Here is a 21294-nt window from a genome sequence, read left to right on the forward strand (position 1 = left end):
CAAAACAGAGGAGAGGAAGTGGAGATGAAACTACAAATTTTCGTAAGTGCTATATATATAGGAGGGGCCTTTAATACCGGTTGAAGCGATGACTCGGTACTAAAGGTCAAATTTGGTCAGCCAAGCAGCGGGAAGCGACCTCCTTTAGTACCGGGTCGTGGCTGCAACCGGTACTAAAGACCCCCCCTTTAGTACCGGTTGGAGCCACGACCCGGTACTAAAGGGGTGCGCTGGCGCAGGTGCGATGCGGCAAGTTTAGTCCCGTCTCGCTAGTTGAGGACCGCCAAGACCAGTTTATAAGCCCCGATGCGGGCACTGCATTGAGCTCCTCTCAAATGCAGGCCTTCTGGGCGCCTACCTCTCCTACTCTGCCTTGTTGGGCCTACTGGGCTAGCGGGCCTGCATCTTGGCCCAACTACAGGTTGGGTTTCTTGTCATATGCAGGCCGCTGTGGCCCAGTAGGCAGGCTTTTTTTAATTTCTTTTTTCCTTTTTTTCTTTTCTGCTTTTTTTTGAGTTGTTTTTTGCTGTATTTAGAATTTATTTGTGAATATTTTTGCTTTAGGTATTAAAAATTACAAACTTTCTGTTAGTGTTAGTAGTTTTCAAATTTGAATTATTTGAAAATTGTGTGAATCACTAGTTTGGGAATAACTTTACTTTAAAATATATTTTTCAGTGATTCTTTTTTCTTATGTTTAATATTAATGTGTTTTATCATTATATTCAATTTGGTAATACTTAGATTATTGAAAAAAATTAAATGCCTTTATAACAGATGAGTTTTCGTCCGAAACCCTGATACTTCGAAAGAGATTGTCTATTTTGTACACGAAGTGGATTCAGTTTTTGCCGTAACCCTCTCTACTTTTTTGCACATACTATGTGGGTGAAATGATGATACCATGCCAACTTTCAACCTTTTCAGAGTTCATCTCCAATGCTTTTCAATTTCAGGGTCATTTAGCTGAAAAAAATCAGTAAATGCATGCAAAATAGCAAATGATGTAAGAAAGAGTTGAAAGTTGATGACGTGGCTTTGAATGGTGCATACTAAAGGCACAAAAAGTCTGGAGTTGTAATAAGTTAAAAAAAAGAAATGCCTTTGTAACAGATGAGTTTTCGTCCGAAACCCTGATACTTCGAAAGAGATTGTCCATTTTGTACACGAAGTGCATTCATTTTTTTGTAGCCCTCTCTACTTTTTTGCACATGCTATGTGGGTGGAATGATGATACCATGCCAACTTTCAATCTTCTCAGAGTTCATTTGTAACGGTTTTCAATTCCAGGGTCATTTAGCTCAAAAATATCAGTAAATGTGCTGAAAATTAGTAAATAAAGTCAGAAAGGTACATGTTTGTCCGAAGCACAAAAGTACATGTTTCAAATACAAGACACATAAGCACCCTAACTATTACAAAGATTCCCTACTATCTTTGGGTGTGAAACTTTTTCTTTGCGTGTGTCCCTTTGCGCCATAACCATGGACAATCTTCATCAGTTAACTGGATGCTTGGGTCAATATTCACTTTGGGGAGCAATTTCATGAAACTTTTCATAATCTTATGACATGTCTGTCTTGTCATCCACTCCCATGATGTGTTCTTTTCCCTAAAAAACTATGTGGCACTTTGGCTCATCGTATGATGTATTCGCTTCCTTAACTTTTCTTTTTATTGGCTTGGTAGACATGTCCTTCACATAGAAATCCTACGCCACATCATTGGCTAGGACGAATGGTTTGTCTGTGTCCGCAAGATTGTTGAGATCCACTGTTGTCATCCCATATTGTGGGCCTTCCTTTATGCCACCTCTTGCCATATTAACCCATTTGCATCGAAACAAAGGGACCTTCAAATCACGTCCATAGTCAAGTTCCCATATCTCCTCTATGTAACCATAATATGTGTCCTTTCCCCTACGGGTTGCTGCATCAAAGCGGACACCACTGTTTTGGTTGGTGCTCTTTTTATCTTGGGCGATCATGTAAAATGTATTCCCATTTATCTCGTACCCTTCGAAAGTCATTATATTCAAATATGGTAACTGGGACAACAAGTACATGTCATCTTCAATATCGGCGTCATGCATGGCACGTGTCTGCAACCAACCGGCAAAAGTCCTCATTTATTGAAGTGTAAACCAGTCTTTAGACTGCTTCGGGTATATGGAGCTTAGAATATTCTTGTTTCCTCCATATACGGAGCCACCAAGGTGGAATTCTGTAGAACTGTGTAGTGTGCTTCAGTGAGAGAATGCTCGTCCATATATATTAGTTGATCCGGTCCTAGCATGCCATTTCCACTCAGTCTGCCCTTATGCCACGATTCAGGAACACCAATCGGCTTAAGGTCAGGAATAAAGTCAACACAAAACTCAATGACCTCCTCATTTTCATGGCCCATGGAGATGCTTCCTTCTGGCCTAGCACGGTTATGAACATATTTCTTTAATACTCCCATGAACCTCTCAAAGAGAAACATATTGTGTAGAAATATAGGACCCAGAACGAAAATCTCTTCGCATAGGTGAACTAGGACGTGCGTCATGATATTGAAGAAGGATGGTGGGAACACCAACTCGAAACTAACAAGACATTGCACCAAATCATTCTCCAACCTTGGTATGATTTCTGGATCGATTACCTTCTGAGAGATTGCATTGAGGAATGCACACAGCTTCACAATGGCTAATCGAACGTTTCCTAGTAGAAGCCCCCTCAATGCATCCGGAAGCAGTTGCGTCATAATCACGTGGCAGTCATGAGACTTTAGGTTCTGAAACTTTTTCTCTGCCATATTTATTATTCCCTTTATATTCGACGAGAAGCCAGACGGTACCTTCATACTGAGTAGGCATTCAAAGAAGATTTCCTTCTCTTCTTTGGTAAGAGCGTAGCTGGCATGACCCTGATGTATGCCGTCCTTTCCGTGCATACGTTGTTGGTCCTCCCGTGCCTTGGGTGTATCTTTTGTCTTCCCACACACGCCCAACAAGCCAAGCAGGGTCACGCAAAGATTCTTTGTCACGTGTATCACGTCGATTGCAGAGCGGATCTCTAGGTCTTTCCAGTAGGGCATATCCCAAAATATAGATTTCTTCTTCCACATGGGGGCGCGTCCGTCAGCGTCATTCGGAACAGATTGTCCGCCAGGACCCTTTCCAAAGATTACCTTCAAATCCTTGACCATATCATGTATATCATCACCGGTACGGTGGCGAGGCTCCGTCTGGTAATCTGGTGATCTGCCTCGCCTATGAAATGCTTGCCTTTCTTTCTTACGGTATGCCTGCTCGGAAGAAATCGACGATGTCCCAGGTACACATTCTTCTTACAATTATCCAAATATATACTGTCGGTATCATCCAAACAGTGCGTGCTTGCATGTATCCCTTGTTTGTCTGTCCTGAAAGGTTACTAAGAGCAGGCCAATCATTCATGGTCACAAACAGCAATGCATGTAGGTCAAACTCTTCCCGTTTGTGCTCATCCCACGCATGTACACCTTTTTCATTCCACATCTATAATAATTCTTCAAATAATGGCCTTAGGTACACATTAATGTCGTTGTCGGGTTGCTTAAGGCCTTGGATGAGCACTGACATCATAATGGACTTCCGCTTCATGCACAACCAAGGAGGCAGGTTAAACATACATAGAGTCACAAGCCAGGTGCTATGGTTGCCGCTCTGCTCCACAAAAGGATTAATGCCATCCGCGCTTAAACCAAACCATACGTTCCTTGTGTCACCTGCAAAGTCCTCCCACTACTTTCTCTCAATTTTTCTCCACTGCAACCCGTCAGCTGGTACTCTCAACTTCCCGTCTTTCTTATGGTCTTCTCTGTTCCATCGCATCGACTTGGCATGCTCTTTGTTTTGGAACAAACATTTCAACCGTGGTATTATAGGAGCATACCACATCACCTTGGCAGGAATCTTCTTCCTGGGGCGCTCGCCCTCGACATCACTAGGTTCTCGTGGCTGATCTTATAGCGCAATGCACCGCATACCGGGCACACGTTCAAATCCTCGTACTCATCGCGGTAGAGGATGCAGTCATTAGGACATGCCTCTAATCCTAGAGGGCAGACAACCTTCTTTGCTTCGTACATACTCTCGGGCAATTCGTTGTCCTTTGGAAGCATCTTCTTTAACATTATCAGCAACTTTCCAAATCCCTTGTCAGATACACCATTCTCTGTCTTCCATTGCAGCAATTCCAGTGTGGTGCCCAGCTTTTTCTTATCATCTTCGCAATTCAGGTAGAACAATTTCTTGTGATCCTCTAACATGCATTGAAACTTCTTCTTCTCCTTTTCACTTGCGCAGTTTCTCTTTGCATCGACAATGGCCCGACCTAGATCATCAGCAGGCTCATTTGATGCCTCTTCTTTAGCTTCTTCCCGCATTGCCGGATCAGCTTCTTCCCCCATTGTTGTACCATCGTATTCAGGGAACCCATGGCCAGGATAGCTGTCGTCGTCCTCTTCTTCTTCATTGTCTTCCATCATAACGCCTCTTTCTCCGTGCTTGGTCCAAACATTATAGCGGGGCATGAAACCGGACTCAAACAGGTGGACATGAATGGTTCTTGACTTAGAGTAATTCATATCATTCTTACAGCCAGCACATGGACAAGACATAAAACCATCCGTCCACTTGTTTGCCTCAGCCACAAGCAGAAAAGTATGCATGCCATTAATGAACTGGGGAGGGCATCGGTCATTGTACATCCATTGCCGGCTCATCTTCATTTACACAGCACCGAAAAGACCAAATTAATACAAGTTCATACATAAAGTTCATACGACACTTATTCTCATAAAACAACATACAGATAACTCTCTAGCTAAAGCATTTAAATGCAACAACAAATGCGATCAAGATCGCAACTAAGGTAACAATTGATCCAACAACATAATGATACCAAGCCTCACTATCGATGGCATATTTTCTAATCTTCAAGCGCATTTTCTCCATCTTGATCTTGTGATCATCGATGACATCGGCAACATGCAACTCCAATTCCATCTTCTCCCCCTCAATTCTTTTCAATTTTTGTTTCAAATACTCGTTATATTTTTCAACTAAATTTAACCTCTCGACAATAGGGTCGGTTGGAATTTCCGATTCACATACCTCCTAGATAAAAGTATCTATGTCAACTTGATGAGCATAATTTGTCATAAACACGAAATGCAACAAATAGTTATAAAAGAGAATATACCACATCCGAATCATAACCTGGACAAGGGCCGACGGGGACGGATATCAAAACCATGGCAATATGTATAACAAACACGTACGGGTAAGATAATTATACAAGTAACTATATATCTAAATCACACAAACATGATTTTTTTTCTTATATTAAAAATATAAGAACAAGAGGCTCACCACAACGTGGAGCCGGCGACGGGACGGAGACGGGAAGGCACTAAGTAAACCACACCTACATATGCAAACTAAGAGTTATTTTGACCTCAAATTGCATATAAATCAAATACTACCACATATAATTCCTCCCAAAATAAAACCCACAAATCACTATACTTATAGAGCATTGCACGAGATAATCTAACAATGAGAGATGAAATGACAAAGTTGCTAACCTTTGTGATCACTTGGATGGATGGGGTGCCTTCAAATCTTCACAAATTTTGGCAAAAATGGAGGTGAGCTCGAGCAAGAGGGGAAGAAAAACAGAGAGGAGGGAAAAAATAGAGCGCTTCGGCTCGGGCTGGACGAAGCACTATATATAGTGATATCTTTAGTCCCGCTTTGTTAGGTGAACCGGGACTAACGGTGAACTTCTAGTCCCGGTTCGTGGTATGAACCGGTACTAAAGGTGCTGGTGGGGTCCCAGCCTGACAAAAGCCTGCCACCACCTCTTTAGTACCGGTTCGTGGTTCGTGGAACGAACTGGTACTACTGGTTAGCCACGAACCGGTACTAATGAGCACCTCCCAGCTAGCCGTTTGAACCGGCACTAATGGTCACATTAGTGCCAGTCCAGTTACAAACCGGGACTAATGTGCTTACATTAGACCCTTTTTCTACTAGTGTTTGCTCCTCTTCTATCTTCTTCCTCCTCCATGTTGGTATTCTCCTAGCTCCACCACCACCCTTGCTCCGGTGCCGTTCTGAGCCCTTGGTGCTGCTAGCACCGCCACTACGGTCCTCCAATCCATTCTCTCCGCCGCATACATCGCTGCCGACCCGGGCGCTAATGCGGTACGGCCGACAACTCCCGGACCACACCTTGCCTGCTATGTGTTCAAAACATTGTCTGGAATTTTTTTGTGATTTATTCGTAGGCAAAATAGTGGAATCGAATTGTTCATCAGATGAGGAGTATGGACTACAGAGCTTGATGAAATGATTCAAAATATATTCGATTCGTCAGAATAGGACGAAGAAGACGAGATAATGATGCTCATGAGCATCCAACAGGAAATGTACCGGGAGGTGGAGCACATTCTCAACTTCAAGGGCTCAATCAAAGGGAGAAGAGATATGAACCATGATAGGGTGTGTGGAGCACGGCTACTCTACAGTGACTACTTTGCTCCAAACCCAACATTCCCTGATGAACCATGGTTTCATCGCCGTTTCCGTATGCGCAAAGCATTTTTCTTGTGAATTATGGAGGGGGTCGAGGCACAGGATGACTACTTCAAACTCACCAGGGATTGTTGCGGTCAACTATCATTCTCTGATAAGCATAAATGCACGGCTGCTCTGCGGATGCTTGCACTTGGTACCACCGCCGACGTAGTTGGTGAGATGGTCCGGATGGGAGAGAGCACATGCCTAAATACCACTGTGAGGTTTACCCGCACCATAGTGTAGGTGTTTGGAGCAGAGTATCTGAGAGAGCCAAATGCGCACGATATAGAAAAGTTGTTGGCTATTGGAGAGGCAAGAGGTTTTCCATGTATGCTTGGTTCAGTTGATTGCATGCATTGGAAATTGGAGGAGCTGCCTCGAAGGTTTGCGCGGGATGTACCAAGGTCACGCAAAAGAGGGCAACATCATACTGGAAGCAATGGCATGACATGACTTATTGATTTGACATGCTTTATACGGAATGCCTGGTTCTCACAACGACATCAATATTCTTCAGCGATGTCCCATGTTTAGGATACTTTGCAATGGGGGATTGTCGCCGTGCAACTACACTTTCAACGATCGCGACTACAACATGGGGTACCACCTTGTCGATGGTATCTATCATCAATGGACGACGTTTGTGAAGACAATATCTGATCTGTAAGGCAACAAACAAAGCCACTTTAAAACAATGCAGGAAGCAGCTAGGAAGGATGTGAAGAGGGCATTTGGAGTGTTTCAAGCTCGTTGGAGCCAGAATTGTTCGGGGAACTGCAATGATGCGGGAACCACACACTTTGTGACAGTTGATTGCATGTTGTGTCATTTTACAGAATGTGATTGTCGAAGACGAGCGTGATGTGGTAGTCCAAACCAATGACTTTGAAGCGCGTGGGGAACAAGTCCGCATCCCGGAAGATCAAGATGCAAAGTCATGTGAAACCTGTTGGGTCCATACCGTCAGCCTCTCCCTGTACAGTCCTCTTTCGATGCTTCTCGTTTGTTGATTACACTGAAAACTTAATTTGTAGAGTTTAACATGGTGGGTCCCAGAAGCTTCCCAGTAGAAGGAGGCACCTCCTTTTTTCCTCAAAATTTGTTTCACATCACTCGATTATGCGTTTGGTTGAGGCCTGATATGTCGTCACCACAACGACGCATCAAGGCCTCCACCACCAGTCACCATGGAATCCAAAGCGTGGGAAAAGCGGTCGAATTGGAGGATCGGCTGGGGCGATAAATGAAACGCCTGAACGTTTGTCGGCCACCAGCCTTGTACCGTGCCAATCCGGCAAGTGGGCCTGGCCGGTCAAAACACGAGTACACACCTGTCCCAATGTTGGTGGTTTTTTGTGATTTTCGTCAAAGATGATTGTTTCGTGATATCCTAGCATAAAACATTTTTTTTTGTAATTTACTCTTTTCTCCATTCCCCCATCTTCTCTGCAAAAAATACAATGAATGTACTATAACAAAGATGAAAAGTTTGAGCATAAGCATTCACAAATCTAAACAAAACCATTGACTTGGGGAGATTGGAATGCCAACTTTCAGAAATTGAGCGTCCCACCGTATCAAACAAAGGCGTGGATTCGGTACTTTCCGAAATATCGCTCTCCTCTAAAAAATCTCAACCTTCAGAAATCTGAACCGCACGATTCAACTCGTGAAGAAGAGTAGTAGTAGTAGCCAAGCTTGAATCCAAAAACAAACGGAGATATAAAGCTACTAGATCACCGCCCCTTGCCTCCTGTCACTATGAACCAATAAGAAGGTGATGAATCCTTGTTCAGTCAAACACTAGGCACAAGTCCCTAAACTTCACAACGGGTCAAACCTACTCTACGTGAAGCTCTGATTAACTCGTGCCTTTGTAGTTCCCAGGACATGCAACATTAATCCTTCATCGCTCGCCGAGGACCGATTAACTCGTGCAGACTGCGTTGGAGGCCTGGAGGCCTGTATAAGAACCCACCAGTCATACCATACGTTCGACATCCCGCTTTCCTTCCACACCTCGTTCTTCGCCTGTCGATCCATTCCGACTCCCGCCGTTCACTTCCAGGGCGCATCATCATCTCGTCGGCGATGATCTTGGCCGTGATCCTGGCGGCCGTGGTGGCCGTCTACGCCTTCTCCAGCCCGGCGGCGATGGCGCCGGGCGCCGCGGGGACGCTCATCTCCGTCGTGTGCTCTCTCTGTGGCTGCGCGTTTGGGCCTCTCGCATACTTCCTGATCTACGTCGTGTGCTTTCTGTTTGGACTGTGAGTGATGACAACGCACTGCTCTTCCCCAGCAACCGTGGTACGTGGAGAATTTTCCTCTCGAGCTTTGGGTATCTATCTTAGTTGATGTCTCGCCAGATGTGTCATGGGTATGTAATGTGTCAAGTGTGGAGTACTGGTTTCTAATTTCTAGACTGCTGTTGTTTGCACCAAGTCGTTATCGCATCTGGAGCTCTATATGTGCTTAATTATTATTCCCGCAGTTCCTCGTGCTCTTTTTTTCTTTGCGGAAAAGCTTCTCGTGCTTTTGCGCTCATCTGATTATATGAGAGGACGCCCATCTGCCCACTCTTAGTTTCGTGCCTTATACGGTCAAACTACCACAATTCGCGTTAGAACCGTTCTACTACATAGAACTATACCACTTTAATATATACTGATGAATTCGTATTCAAAACAAGTTTCCAATAGTATAGTCTTTCTGACACATTGCATATATGAATTTGTATTGAAAAATATTTATACACGGTACACATGCTGAGCGTTATCCAAGCGTTATCCTACCTTTGATATGTCAACCAAAATATCTTGATAATTATACATAAACAACATTCAGCCCTTGATATGAGTCAAACTACACTGAATGTCATGTGGCCAATGCTGATTACTATATTTGTAGTCATATATCTAACAGAAGTACTCCCTTTGTCTCAAAATGTAAGACGTTTCTTTAGGATGCCTCAAAAACATCTTACATTTTGAGACGGAGATAGTACTCTCCGTTACAAAATAAGTGTATCAACTTTGAGACACTTATTTTGGGACGGAGGGAGTACATAATATGGGCTCATGTGATTGATAATATGGTGTTTCTGAATTGGTAATATTAATCATTAAGTCTACAAACTTTATGATTAAAGAAGTAATCCACAAGTATTCCCTGAGCAAAAAAAATTGTAGTGGCTATATTATAACCTAAATATTTCAGTTTACATAATATAAACATTTTGGAAAATTTCCAGTGTATGAAAAGTCATGCTAATGCATTTGCAAGGGCCACTGTGCTGGTATTTAGGAACAACAACATCATGAAAACCCCTTTGTACAAAGTTGGCGGCTTCATCCCATCCGGTCAGGTTGTGTTGCTGAAGTTGTTGGATCTCGGTTGAGAGAGCAGACACTTTGTTGGCAAGACAGGGAGCTAGGTGCTAGTAGGACTTACCACACAGCAGGTGTGGACAACTATTTCAAGTTGCTGAGCATTTGAATGATGTAAACCGTCCCTGTCAAAGGTAGCAAATCACCTCCGCGAAACCTTTCTATGTAAATATATCATCATTAGGTTTTAACAAAACTTGCCACAACAATAGCAGGGGCTACTCAATTCAGAATCATCGTGTAAAACTCTGAAGTCTTATATTACAGCAAGATGAAATGTATATAATGCAAATGGTCCGGGCAAATCACCTCAACACCAACCCAAATAGACAGCAATCCAAACAGAAATTACAAATACATCTCAAGCAATAAATCCAGGCAACAGTATGAGCCCAAGCGGGCAAAAGGCACAGTTATCTGGGCCATTCCGACATAGCGGCGTAAGATCAACAGACCCTTTTTGGGATGCACATCTGGCCTGTCATGTGCCAGCTTTCACCCCCATCATGATGCGCATACGGGCACGCCGGGGTGTAGTTGTCCTCCATGACCAGGAGGTTCCACTGCGCATGCGGATCGTGAGTCGAGAACACGGTCCAGTCAGGAGTGGCGTTCTCGTACCTGCTATGTGTGACTCGGGCAAACTCCTCCACATCCTGGTTCTTCTCCATGTCATCCGGGTCGATATCAACGGTGAAGATGTCGCCGTAGGGCCTCTGCGAATGCAACAAGAGCGGCAGCGACATTGGGTCAGCAGACACCGCGGCAAGATCTGCCGTCACGACGATGCTCCGCCCATCCGGGCTGAAGACCGGGTGGTTCACGTGCCCGGAGAAGTCATACCCGCTCCGGATTACCCTCACCACAGAGTAGTCGATTGCGTTCATCAGGTAAACAGCAAAGTACCCTGGGTCCATACCATGGTCGCGCTCCGGAGCGTCCGCGGGCCTGTCACGGTTTGACGAGAACACGATCCAGTCCCTGTCCGGCGACCACTGGCAGTGTGTGTCAATCCAATCGCCCTCTGTTATCCGTTCCGCTTCACCACCGTCCTCCCCGATCTCTGCGTCCATCATGTATAGATTCTTGTACTTTTTGTCTCCCCCATTTCTTGTCGATCGGAAAACAAGTTTTGTCCCTGTATAAGTGTAATATATACATAAATGCAAATATACAGCGGTCATCGTGAGAGGTATACAAAGTTATCACCATGCCAAGGGAAACAATATTCATATTCAATGGACTAGAGGACTCATGGAGCCACTGAAGCAAGGCTGCAGTAGTGGTAATTTCTTACCGTCTGAATTGGTGGATGGGAATGCATTATTGAATTTTCCCTTCGTGAGCAGTCGCCGCTCTCGTGCACCACTCGATACGTGAGGGATGGCATAGATCTCCAATATTTCGTTGGCTTTGAAAGACGGTCCCATACAGACATAAAGTATATCCTTCTTTTGGTTCCACACCGGTGAGAAGACGCCATCGGGGCCATCCGTCTATATGTACAAGTACACAAATACAAACAGAGTCAATAACAATCGGCCAGTCATAAAAAGTCGCAACATCATCCATTCTTTTGAACCAAAAGATAAAGGGGCATGGTGTACTTACTTCGAAGACAACACGCATTCCGTCACTATCGGCCAGCCACACGGCTTTGAATTCGTTATCGACGAATGCAAGCTTAGAGCCATCTTTGGAAAATGCCGGGAATGCACCGGCAACCCTAAACAGACCAATATCCTCATGATGGGATTGCAGCTTGTCGAACCGCCTCGGGACATCATCTCCATGCTGCAGGAGACACAATGTTTTAGACAGCTTGAACGACATCACTACATACTCCATTCCAGAAAATAAGGTGCATCAATTTTTGTTCAAGTCAAATATATGTATGTTTTACCAAGATTACGGAATAAAATATCAACATCCACAATACAAAATAAATAAAACATGAAAATACTTCCCATGATGATAATGTACTTGGAACGGGGGAAGTATAATTAATGTAATGTAACTGTGCAGGTGTGTACTACTGAACAAGCAAATCATTGTGCATAGGGCATAGCCACAAGGGTAGGTACCTCGAGATGGTCGCTTTTGCAACGATGATAGCCAATGTACTTGCCACCATCCATTACAAAGGGGTTGTAATGGTCGCCTTTTGGCTTGGTATACCGAGTGATTTGAAGTGGCTCCTCCGGCAAACTCATGTCAAAAATCTCGATGTGACGGTACTGCGCTTCAGTACGGACGTCAGTGAACACAGACTTCTGGCGGATGGTTGCCACAGCCACTCTGCTCTCATCGATGGCTGCTGGAGTCACTGCATCGAATGCCTCCGGGGTCACACGGAGGGTCTCACCGGTGCTCAAGTCGTACCGAAATACACCCCAGTTATCCCCAACCATTTTATGGAAAAACAGTACTGTTTCGCTTCCCCATGATGGCCAGCCAGCGTTCTCGATCACCCGCTCGCGCTCCAGATATGTGCTCTCTAGGTCCATCACGTAAATGCTTGTCAGCAAGTCTTTAACTTCACCATCCCATTTCTTTCCTTGGAACGAAGCCACTGCTATTCTCTTCCCAGATGGTGACACAGAGGGGCTTAAATCGGACGTCCCTGTTTATGTATGTAGAATTAAACAGACAAACCAAATATTATTTAAGCAGAAATTTAGCCATGCATCCAAGGACAAGTAGAAGTAGATCAAATTCGAAAGAAGATTCAGAAAGGGCTCAAAACTAAATTAGTCATGCATATATCGAGAGATAAGTACAAAGTAGTAGATCAAATAGCAAAAGGAAGATAAGATTCAACAACCAAATTACCTGGTGGAGTTAGGCGCTCAGTTTCGCCTGTTCTGAGATTAGTTTTGTAGACGACATTCCAGGGGCTACGGCGTTCTTGCACGGGCTCCTTCGTGGACACAAAGACGAGGTAATGGTCAGCTGTGTGACCATCCACCTCGTAGCCTCCTGCGATGCAGCCGCTGTCCTCCAGACGGGCACCACTGAAAAAGTCGCTGCCATAGATGTCCCCCAAGGTGAAGACCCTGACTTCGTCGCCATCATCGAAGCGCAGGCCTATCTGAAGAGTCTCGAGGTGGTGTTGTCTTTCAGAGACGAAGACGAGGCCGGTGAGACGGCCCGAATCGATGGCGGCTTCTTCAACGTCTTCAGGAGCCAGATCTAGGTGCTTGACGATCGCCTTGAGGGCCGCAGATGGAATGGGTTGGCCGTTGTAGTTGTACGAGACGCCATCCGTCAAGTGCCGCTCGTCCTGCCTTGATGATGCTGAAGCTGGACAGCAGAATATGTCCAGGGGCACTGGAGGCCTGTAGCACGCAAAGAAGGCGATGCTTCCTCTGCTCTCGCCCATTTTGACAATGCTGGTGGTGATGAGAAGTATGAGTCTAAGCCAGCGTATGGAACTATGGAATATATGGCAGAAATTGATGCAAGGTATTATAGAGCTTGGAGCTTAGTGGTATGGGACTCCACAATATGCGACCCACAGGGCCAAGTAGCCTCTTTGTTAACTACTAGTACCAGATTAACTATTGCATACTTGTACGCGATCATAGTTTGCTCAACTGTCAGCGCGTTGTGTGCAACCACGACCAATTTAAAATGGGCATCAGTTTGATATTATACATTTCAGTATATTTTGGTTGTGTAAAATAACTGCAGACGCGGTTGTGCATAATTTATTAAATTTCTAGCACTAACTTTTCATACAGATCATTCTCCAATATACTGACGATGGTGGGGTCCTGTGGTATTCTGCTAACAGCGATATACCGATATATAGTCAATCACTTAATAAAAAGATATAGCGGCAATCAGGAGAGCAACTTGCAACTGCAGCTTGTATTCTTTCTTACCATTTCCATTTCTGCAGCTTACATTGACAGTCGAGATTCTTTCATGCTTGCCAGCATATCCATGTATTGCGTGAAACTAATAAGTTTTGTCTTCTCTCTCCAGGGTGGAATTAATATACCACCCAATTGGTGAGTTGCCAGCAACATCTGGATCAGCATCTAGCAGAGTTGACTTGCACCATAATCGTATTACAACGATGCTATACACACGACACATGTGCACGATTTGTGGACGATGTAGTTAATCAAGCCGTTGGTTTGTGGGAATAAACTGCAGGACATCGTCTGATTTTGAATCGTGCATGAATCGGCCACACAGGCGTCGTGCGCAAAGCAGTTTCGATCGTATTATTTTTGGCCATGTGGATAGATCTGCCATCAATGCTAGCTATTTCTCACACTCAATCGATGGTCATCATCACACATTTCCTTTATCATTCAGTGAGACACTAATGTTTTTTCCCTAGCATATATTACTCTGATTAAACTCCGCCTATGTCTTCTAGGCATAGCCGGTCCCAAGCCCGGGTAAAGGAGGAGGGTTGTGATAGGCTTGGCGAGCCAACGTAAAAACTAGCCAGTCCCATAGGTATGAAACCCATTTGAGCTAGAATAGTACTAGGATGGGCGACCTCCTAGGAAGTCCTCGTGAAAGGGTTTCATATCTAAGGGTTGTGATAGGCTTGGCGAGCCAACGTAAAAACTAGCCAGTCTTTTGGGTATGAAACCCATTTGGGCGAGAGTAGTACTAGGATGGGTGACCTCCTGGGAAGTCCTCGTGAAAGGGTTTCATATCTAGCCTACCCCAACTTGTTTGGGATAAAAGGCTTCGTAAGTAAGTATATATTACTCTGATTAACCAGGAGCCTGGGACTTCAACAAAGTAAACAAAATTATGCTCAAATGTGCTTGTTTCATATTTTCCCCTTCTCATCTAAAATGAAGAAAAAGCTCAGTGTTCGATATTTTCTAGCCACGTAAAAGGACCACAGTTGATATCCAGCGGCACTTCCGATCAATTTAAAAAATCGACCAGCCACTTGGTCATGTACAGATATCTCCTCGAGAGTCAGGTGTGTGTGAGTGTGGATCTCGCACATGGCCCATGAGCTCTTGCAGCAAGCACTCGAGCATGTGCAATTCTTGTGAACTCAATACATGTGAATAGTACTCTTCCCATTTGTTTGTCATTCAACGAGACTAATCATTTCCCTTCAGCATAGACCGACGGTAGTTACCTAGGAGCCTAGGACTTGATCAGAATAAGGACAAACCAAGATCAACTGTGATCGTTAAGTCATAGTTTCTCCCCTCATATGGAAGGAACTGACAGTGGGTATCCAGCAATATTTTCAGTTGGTTTAAAACAAACCGGTCACTTAGTCATTTACCGATATCCCCTCAAGCCTTATAATTAGTTTAGTAGGTCAATTGTGACTCTGTTTAGATGGATCTCGCAATTAACATGAGTTCATGTTAGCACTTGTAACAAGCAAGTGAGACTTTTTGAAGTCAATACGTGTGAACTGTCATCTCTCATTTGTTTTATCAGTCAATAAGACTAATTCGTTTCCCTTTAGCATAAACTGACCTTAATTAGCAGGGAGTCTACGACTTGATCAAAGTAGAGAAAAGGCATGCTTGATTTCATAAAGGGATGGGCTCATAGTCTCAGTGAGGGGGTACAGGAAAGAAAAAAGAGGGCTTACTTCAGTTGATTGATCAACTGGATGTTAAGGCAGAAGTAAATCCGATGAGTGCAGCGGAATGGTCTATCAAGAGTGATGCTGATGAGCGGACCACTAAGCTTATGAGAGAAGAAGAGTTGAAATGGACCTAACATGCTATAGTGAAGCATGTTCAGGAGGGGGGCAGCAATATGAAGTGCTTCCATTTTTTATTTTATCTATTTTTGACATGGAACACTCGTATTCCATTTAAGACACGTCCGAGTCGCCGGTTACAGCAGGGTTACATCATCAGGGTAGCTATGAAACCATTGGTAGTCTCCGCCGTTAACTAACCCTGTACCCAACACCGCCAGCAGATGAGCTAGCTTGTTACATGTACTACACTTGCTTGGATGAAATCAGTGATCAGCTTCAGCTTTAGTTCTCTGAACAGGTTGCCCAAAAGTGCATAGTCAAACTCGGTGGAGGTCATTGTATTTGCAAGGGAGAGGCTGTCAGTTTCAAAAATGACTCTGCCCACTCCTAACTGATCTGAGAGGGCTACAGCGTGACGAAGGGCGTCTGTTTCCGCATGAAGGGCACTCAAATAATTCTGCCCCATGCCAGCCGCTGCAAACTGAATTTCCGCAGAAGAGTCTCTGCATATAAGGCCCCAACCACCCTTTCCTGTCTCTGCTGAAAATGCACCATCAACGTTAATTTTCACCATTTCCAGTGGAGGCGCCTTCCAGGTGCTCTGAGGGCTAGGATGGGGAGAGTGCGTTGGTGTTAGGAACTCCATCCATTCGCTGACATGCCTGCGGACTGTGAACTGAAATTCTTCAGGGCTCATCTGTAGCTCACCATGTCTGCCCTTGTTACGTTCCGTCCACCAGCACCACAAAAGTGCAACTGTCAGCAGTTTATTTTCGTCAGGCAGTCTCAGGATAGCTGCAACACCTCCCTAGCAGAGCAGCAGTTAGCCAATTGCATCCCGAGCTCTTCCATTTGCAGCGCTTGCCACCTCTGTTTAACAAACTTGCATTTAAGGAAAAGATGGCCCCCATCTTCAAATAATCTCCCGCAAACTGCACATCTTGTATCAAGCTCAATGCCTCTCCTACTAATATTCATATACATAGGATGGCTGTTATGTGCTAGTCTCCACAAGAAGTGATGCACTTTGGGCGGATATACAACCTTCCAAAGATCCGTAAACATCTTTGTCTTATGATCATCAGAAACAGACCCCTGGCCACTTTGCCTATTTGCCTCTCACTTGAGCATATTCTTATGTACTTTATATGCAGATTTGACAGAAAAAATACCTTTATTATCAAAGTGCCAAGCCAAAAAATCCTCTGCATTCTCACTGATGGGTAATACTCAGAATCGTTGGGACATCATCCGGGTGAAAACATCCCTTTACCAGATCATGATCCCATGATCCTAGGATTGGGTTTATAAGTTCAGACACACGCGAGAGAAGGCGTCGGCCCTGGTGGGACGATGGTCGCCGCGTCTCTCCACGTGGAATCCATGGATTTTCCCATATTCTAACATTGCTACCACTGCCAATTCTCCAGATTAAACCTTCTTTTAACACTTCAATACCCTTCAGTATACTTCTCCATACATAGCTCATACCCTTCATTGGTTCGGCAGTAAGAATATCACCAGCCAGAAAGTATTTGGCTTGGAGGACTTGTGCACTGAGTGACTCTGGAGACTGGATTAGATGCCATCCTTGCTTTGCCAACATTTTACTTGCAAATAGGAAGCATCGTAGAAAAGTTTTTTTTTCAGCTTGAGCAAGATGATGGCACCATTGTTGGAGAAGCTCAACTCAAGGTGTACATTACTAACTTCTATTTCAGAAAACTGGTTAGGGTGTGTTAATAAACAACTAAAAGCTCAAATCAGGGTTGGAGTTTGTGCTTTAGTCTAATATGTTCGAAAACTGGTTAGGGTGTGTTAATAAACAACTAAAAGCTCAAATCTGGGTTGGTGTTTGTGCTAGTATAAGGCTATTTGAAGGTATTGCAATAATATTGTTTTTAACAATCAAAGAGCTTCTACTTTCCAGCAGGTTATCTGCACTGGATCCTTACGTGATCCTTAGTTCAACCTGTGGAGGCGCCGGCTACACTGGATTCTGAGTGTAACCGCTTGGAAATGGTTGCTCGGGCTTTCTTCAACCAATTTGGTTGGCTGCATAGTCATCAAATGACAACCACAGATGGAAAAAAATTAAATGCAATGTAGCAACCACCAAAGTAAAACAGAAAACACTCACAAAGGAAAGTAAGGAAAGGGAAAATATTGCATTGTGATACTAGTAACAGATGGTTACCTGCTCAATCAAACAACATCAAAGTACTTCCAGTATAGGGCAAATGAACTTTTTGTGCAAAATTTCAGCTCCACCATGTCCACCATCAACGCCCGTGTCTACAAGATTAAGAAGTCAAAAGAACCAATGACAAGCAATGAACAATGATAGATACGAGCGAGCATGAGCAGGATATTTAGATAAACTCACTTGAGAAAAGGACCTTGGGTTTGATGCAACATTACGAAAAAGATAAACCAAATAACATCTACTAATAAAAAAAAAGGGGCAGCCCCAGTGCATGTAGCTCCCGCTTGCGCAGGGTCTGGAAATAACATCTACTAATAAATAAATCAAATATTCTCATAACAATATATACTCACTAATATCGTAAATTGAAGAACATGCATACTTACACTCTTCGCTGATCAGAAGGGAGGGGTATCTAAAATTACTATTAAGCTCATTCCATGCTATATCAGACAAGAATGAAATGTACCCATACATATAAATTGTGGCAACAGATGTGATAATGACTATTCATATTTAGATTATCTTTACAAAAATTTAGCCTGAATTTTCCTGCACACATGAACTTACCACTTGCATCAGGACTCTTCTAAACGTTACAAAAACTATTTTGTAAATGTGACACCAAGTCATTATTATGGATTCAATAATATTAGCAAGGTAAAGATAATAATATCGAAACAATGAAATATAACTAATTTTATGCTTTATAATGTGCCAATTGAGCTACCTATTTGACACTTGACTTGGTTCAAGCTAATTTCACTACAAGAAAACATTTATAAGCCATGTATCTAATACACTCGGCGTATGCCAATTTGAACATTTATAAGCCGACTCTTGGCTTATAGTACACGGCACGATTTATAGATAAACCGAGGGCCGCCGTGGGCCACCAGCGCTATATATACACATGTATATCCCTTTGTAAACACTGAACAGTGACGAGAAATAAACGAAAAGAAGCAGGCCCGATTCGAGCTTGTGGCAATAGCAATACACCGGTTTTGTGTGCGAATGGCGTGTGTACAATACGAAAAGAATCAGATTCAGGAGCTGTGTACGTGTGTTTCTTCCGGCAAGAATCAATCATCTTGATGCTGCTGCTGCTGCTTGCCGCCGCCGCTGCTTGCTGCTGCTGCTCCCTTCTTCTGCTACTTGCTGCTTGCTGTTGCTACTCCGCTGCTGATGCTCGCTTGCCGCCCCTGGTGCTCCCTACTGCTGCTACTTGCCGCTCCGCCGCTGCTGCTACTTGCGAGGAAGGAAGAGGGGAAGAGGTGGAGAAGGAGAAAAGAGGGGACGAGGACCAGCTTGGCCGAGAGGAGGAGAAGTGGCGGCGAGGCGAGCGAGAGGAGGAGCGTAGGCGGCGAGGCAAGCGAGAGGAGCAGCGGCGGCGAGCCGAGCGAGAGGAGGAGCGGCGGCGGCTGCGTACTGTGGGGAGGAGAAAAGAGAAGGAGATAAGGAGAGTGAGAGATGGGACAGATAAGATAGCTACTCAGGGCCGTCCGATTAAGCCGAATCCAACGGTCTATATTGACCAATCAGAATGCAAGGCTACAAGCAGCGTGTTTTTCTTTTTTGGCGGCACTCAGTTTGTATTGCGATAACTGCTCACAGCCGTCGGACTAAGCGAATTCAACGGTCATGACCCGTAAATCGTGGGAGGCCTGCACTGACCAATCAGTATGCAACATCCTATGTCGAGTGTTTTTGAAGGCACTCGGCTTATAACAAGACAAATCTAATGCATAAAACATGCACCATGCAAACATATTTATTCTTTTTTCTGTATTTCTTACTTTTGCTTCACATTTTTTTGATAAGGCTTAAACATAGACTTGTCAACACAAACATTATTTATTAAGACATTATCGGTAATTTTTTCATCAATTTGTATTATTTTTTAATTATATTCACTAAATACCTAGAAATAGAAATAAATTTAGTGGCTTAAATATAGTAAACGGACCCTGAAAGATGCCAAATTTTGACATGGATCATACAATGGTGCATCGTGAGTATAAAACAAAATTCAAGGCCAGCAGTGAAACGGTGGTCACATCACCTTTAAACATGACATATTCCCTCTCGAGACCATGTATTTTCCTCGGAACATGCCTGGTTTGTAAAGGAAGTGTGACTGTGAGGCTCGTTGCCCCATTGGCCTTGAAACTTTTTGTGCTTTCAAAGGAGACCATCGCATGACATGAGCCAGGCTCTGGCATGTTTTGGGCCTACCTACAATATTTGAGACATTTGTTACATTCCTAGGGTTTTAACGCAGGGAAATTGCAGATCTTCACGGTGGCCACATGAAATCATGTCCAAAAGTGGTTTGGAAAATTCTATATGATGTCTTTGCGACATGTGTAGGCCTTGTGCAGCCGAAGGAGGGACAGGCTCCGCCACCGGGGGCGACTGTACCTCGGGGGTATGAATGATGCAGCCATTCAAATCCACGAAAATCCATATGATGTTGTAAATATTCGGAACCTGGCAAGGTGCCGTGTGGGAAAATTTTGAGCATGTTTCGCATAAGCCTGGCCGGAGGCTGCTTGTAAATTGTACCGTCTCGGAGCTAGTATCTAGCTATCGAGATGGAACATGTCTGGTTTGTGAAGGAAATACATGGCTCGTTTCTTGGTTGGCGCCGAAACTTCTTGTGCTCTCAAAGGAGGTCATCATATAACACGTGCTGATGACCCACAAGTATAAGGGATCAATCTAGTCCTTTCGATAAGTACGAGTGTTGAACCCAACGAGGAGTAGAAGAAAATGATAAGCGGTTTTCACAAAGGTATTCTCTGCAAGTACTGAAAGTACCGATAACAGATAGTTTTATAATAGGATAATCCGTAACAAGTAACAAGTAACAATAGTAAGTTAGTAACAAAACTGCAGCAAGGTGGCCCAAATTTTTTTATAGCAAAGGACTAGCTGGGCGGTTCTCTCTTATAGTAAGCAAAATGTTCTCGAGGACACATGGAAATTACTGTCTAGTCACGTTCATCATGTTTAGTTGATTCGCGTTCGCTACTTTGATAATTTGATATGTGGGTAGACCGGTGCTAGGGTGTTGTTCTTAATTAAACAAGCAACCCTCTTATGATTACCCCCTCTCAAAAGCATCCTCAACTACGAAAGAAGAATTAAGATAAATCTAACCACAACATTAAACATATTGATCCAAATCAGCCCTTACGGAATAACACATAAATTAGGCTTTAAGCTTATGTCACTCTCACAACCCATCATCTACTTATTACTCACCAATGCCTTTCCTTAGGCCCAAGCATGGTGAGCTGTCATGTATGCGATGTTCACATGACACCATTAAAGGAAGAACAACATACATATCATCAAAATATCGAATGAA

The 21294-nt window shown here is 43.9% G+C and overlaps 1 protein-coding gene across 2 annotated transcripts; it reads right to left on the reverse strand.

Annotated features, from left to right (window-relative positions):
- Nucleotides 1-10215: 10215 nt before the first annotated feature.
- LOC119322863 lies at nt 10216-19345 on the reverse strand. 2 transcript variants are annotated; one of them, XM_037596399.1, is made up of 8 exons: nt 18983-19345; nt 17910-18007; nt 17668-17767; nt 12832-13391; nt 12084-12622; nt 11611-11793; nt 11297-11495; nt 10216-11137 (listed from the first exon to the last, which is right to left on the reverse strand). In XM_037596399.1, the coding sequence occupies exons 4-8, from the start codon at nt 13379-13381 to the stop codon at nt 10446-10448; spliced, it is 2163 nt and encodes a 720-aa protein (XP_037452296.1). In that variant the 5' UTR covers nt 13382-13391; nt 17668-17767; nt 17910-18007; nt 18983-19345; the 3' UTR covers nt 10216-10445. The 2 variants fall into 2 exon arrangements, with proteins under 2 accessions (XP_037452296.1, XP_037452295.1); XM_037596398.1 differs by lacking the exon at nt 17668-17767 and having other exon boundaries at nt 18983-19344.
- Nucleotides 19346-21294: the final 1949 nt, after the last annotated feature.

The sequence above is a fragment of the Triticum dicoccoides genome, chromosome 6B (genome assembly GCF_002162155.2).
Source record: "Triticum dicoccoides isolate Atlit2015 ecotype Zavitan chromosome 6B, WEW_v2.0, whole genome shotgun sequence".
Taxonomy (NCBI): Eukaryota; Viridiplantae; Streptophyta; class Magnoliopsida; order Poales; family Poaceae; genus Triticum; species Triticum dicoccoides.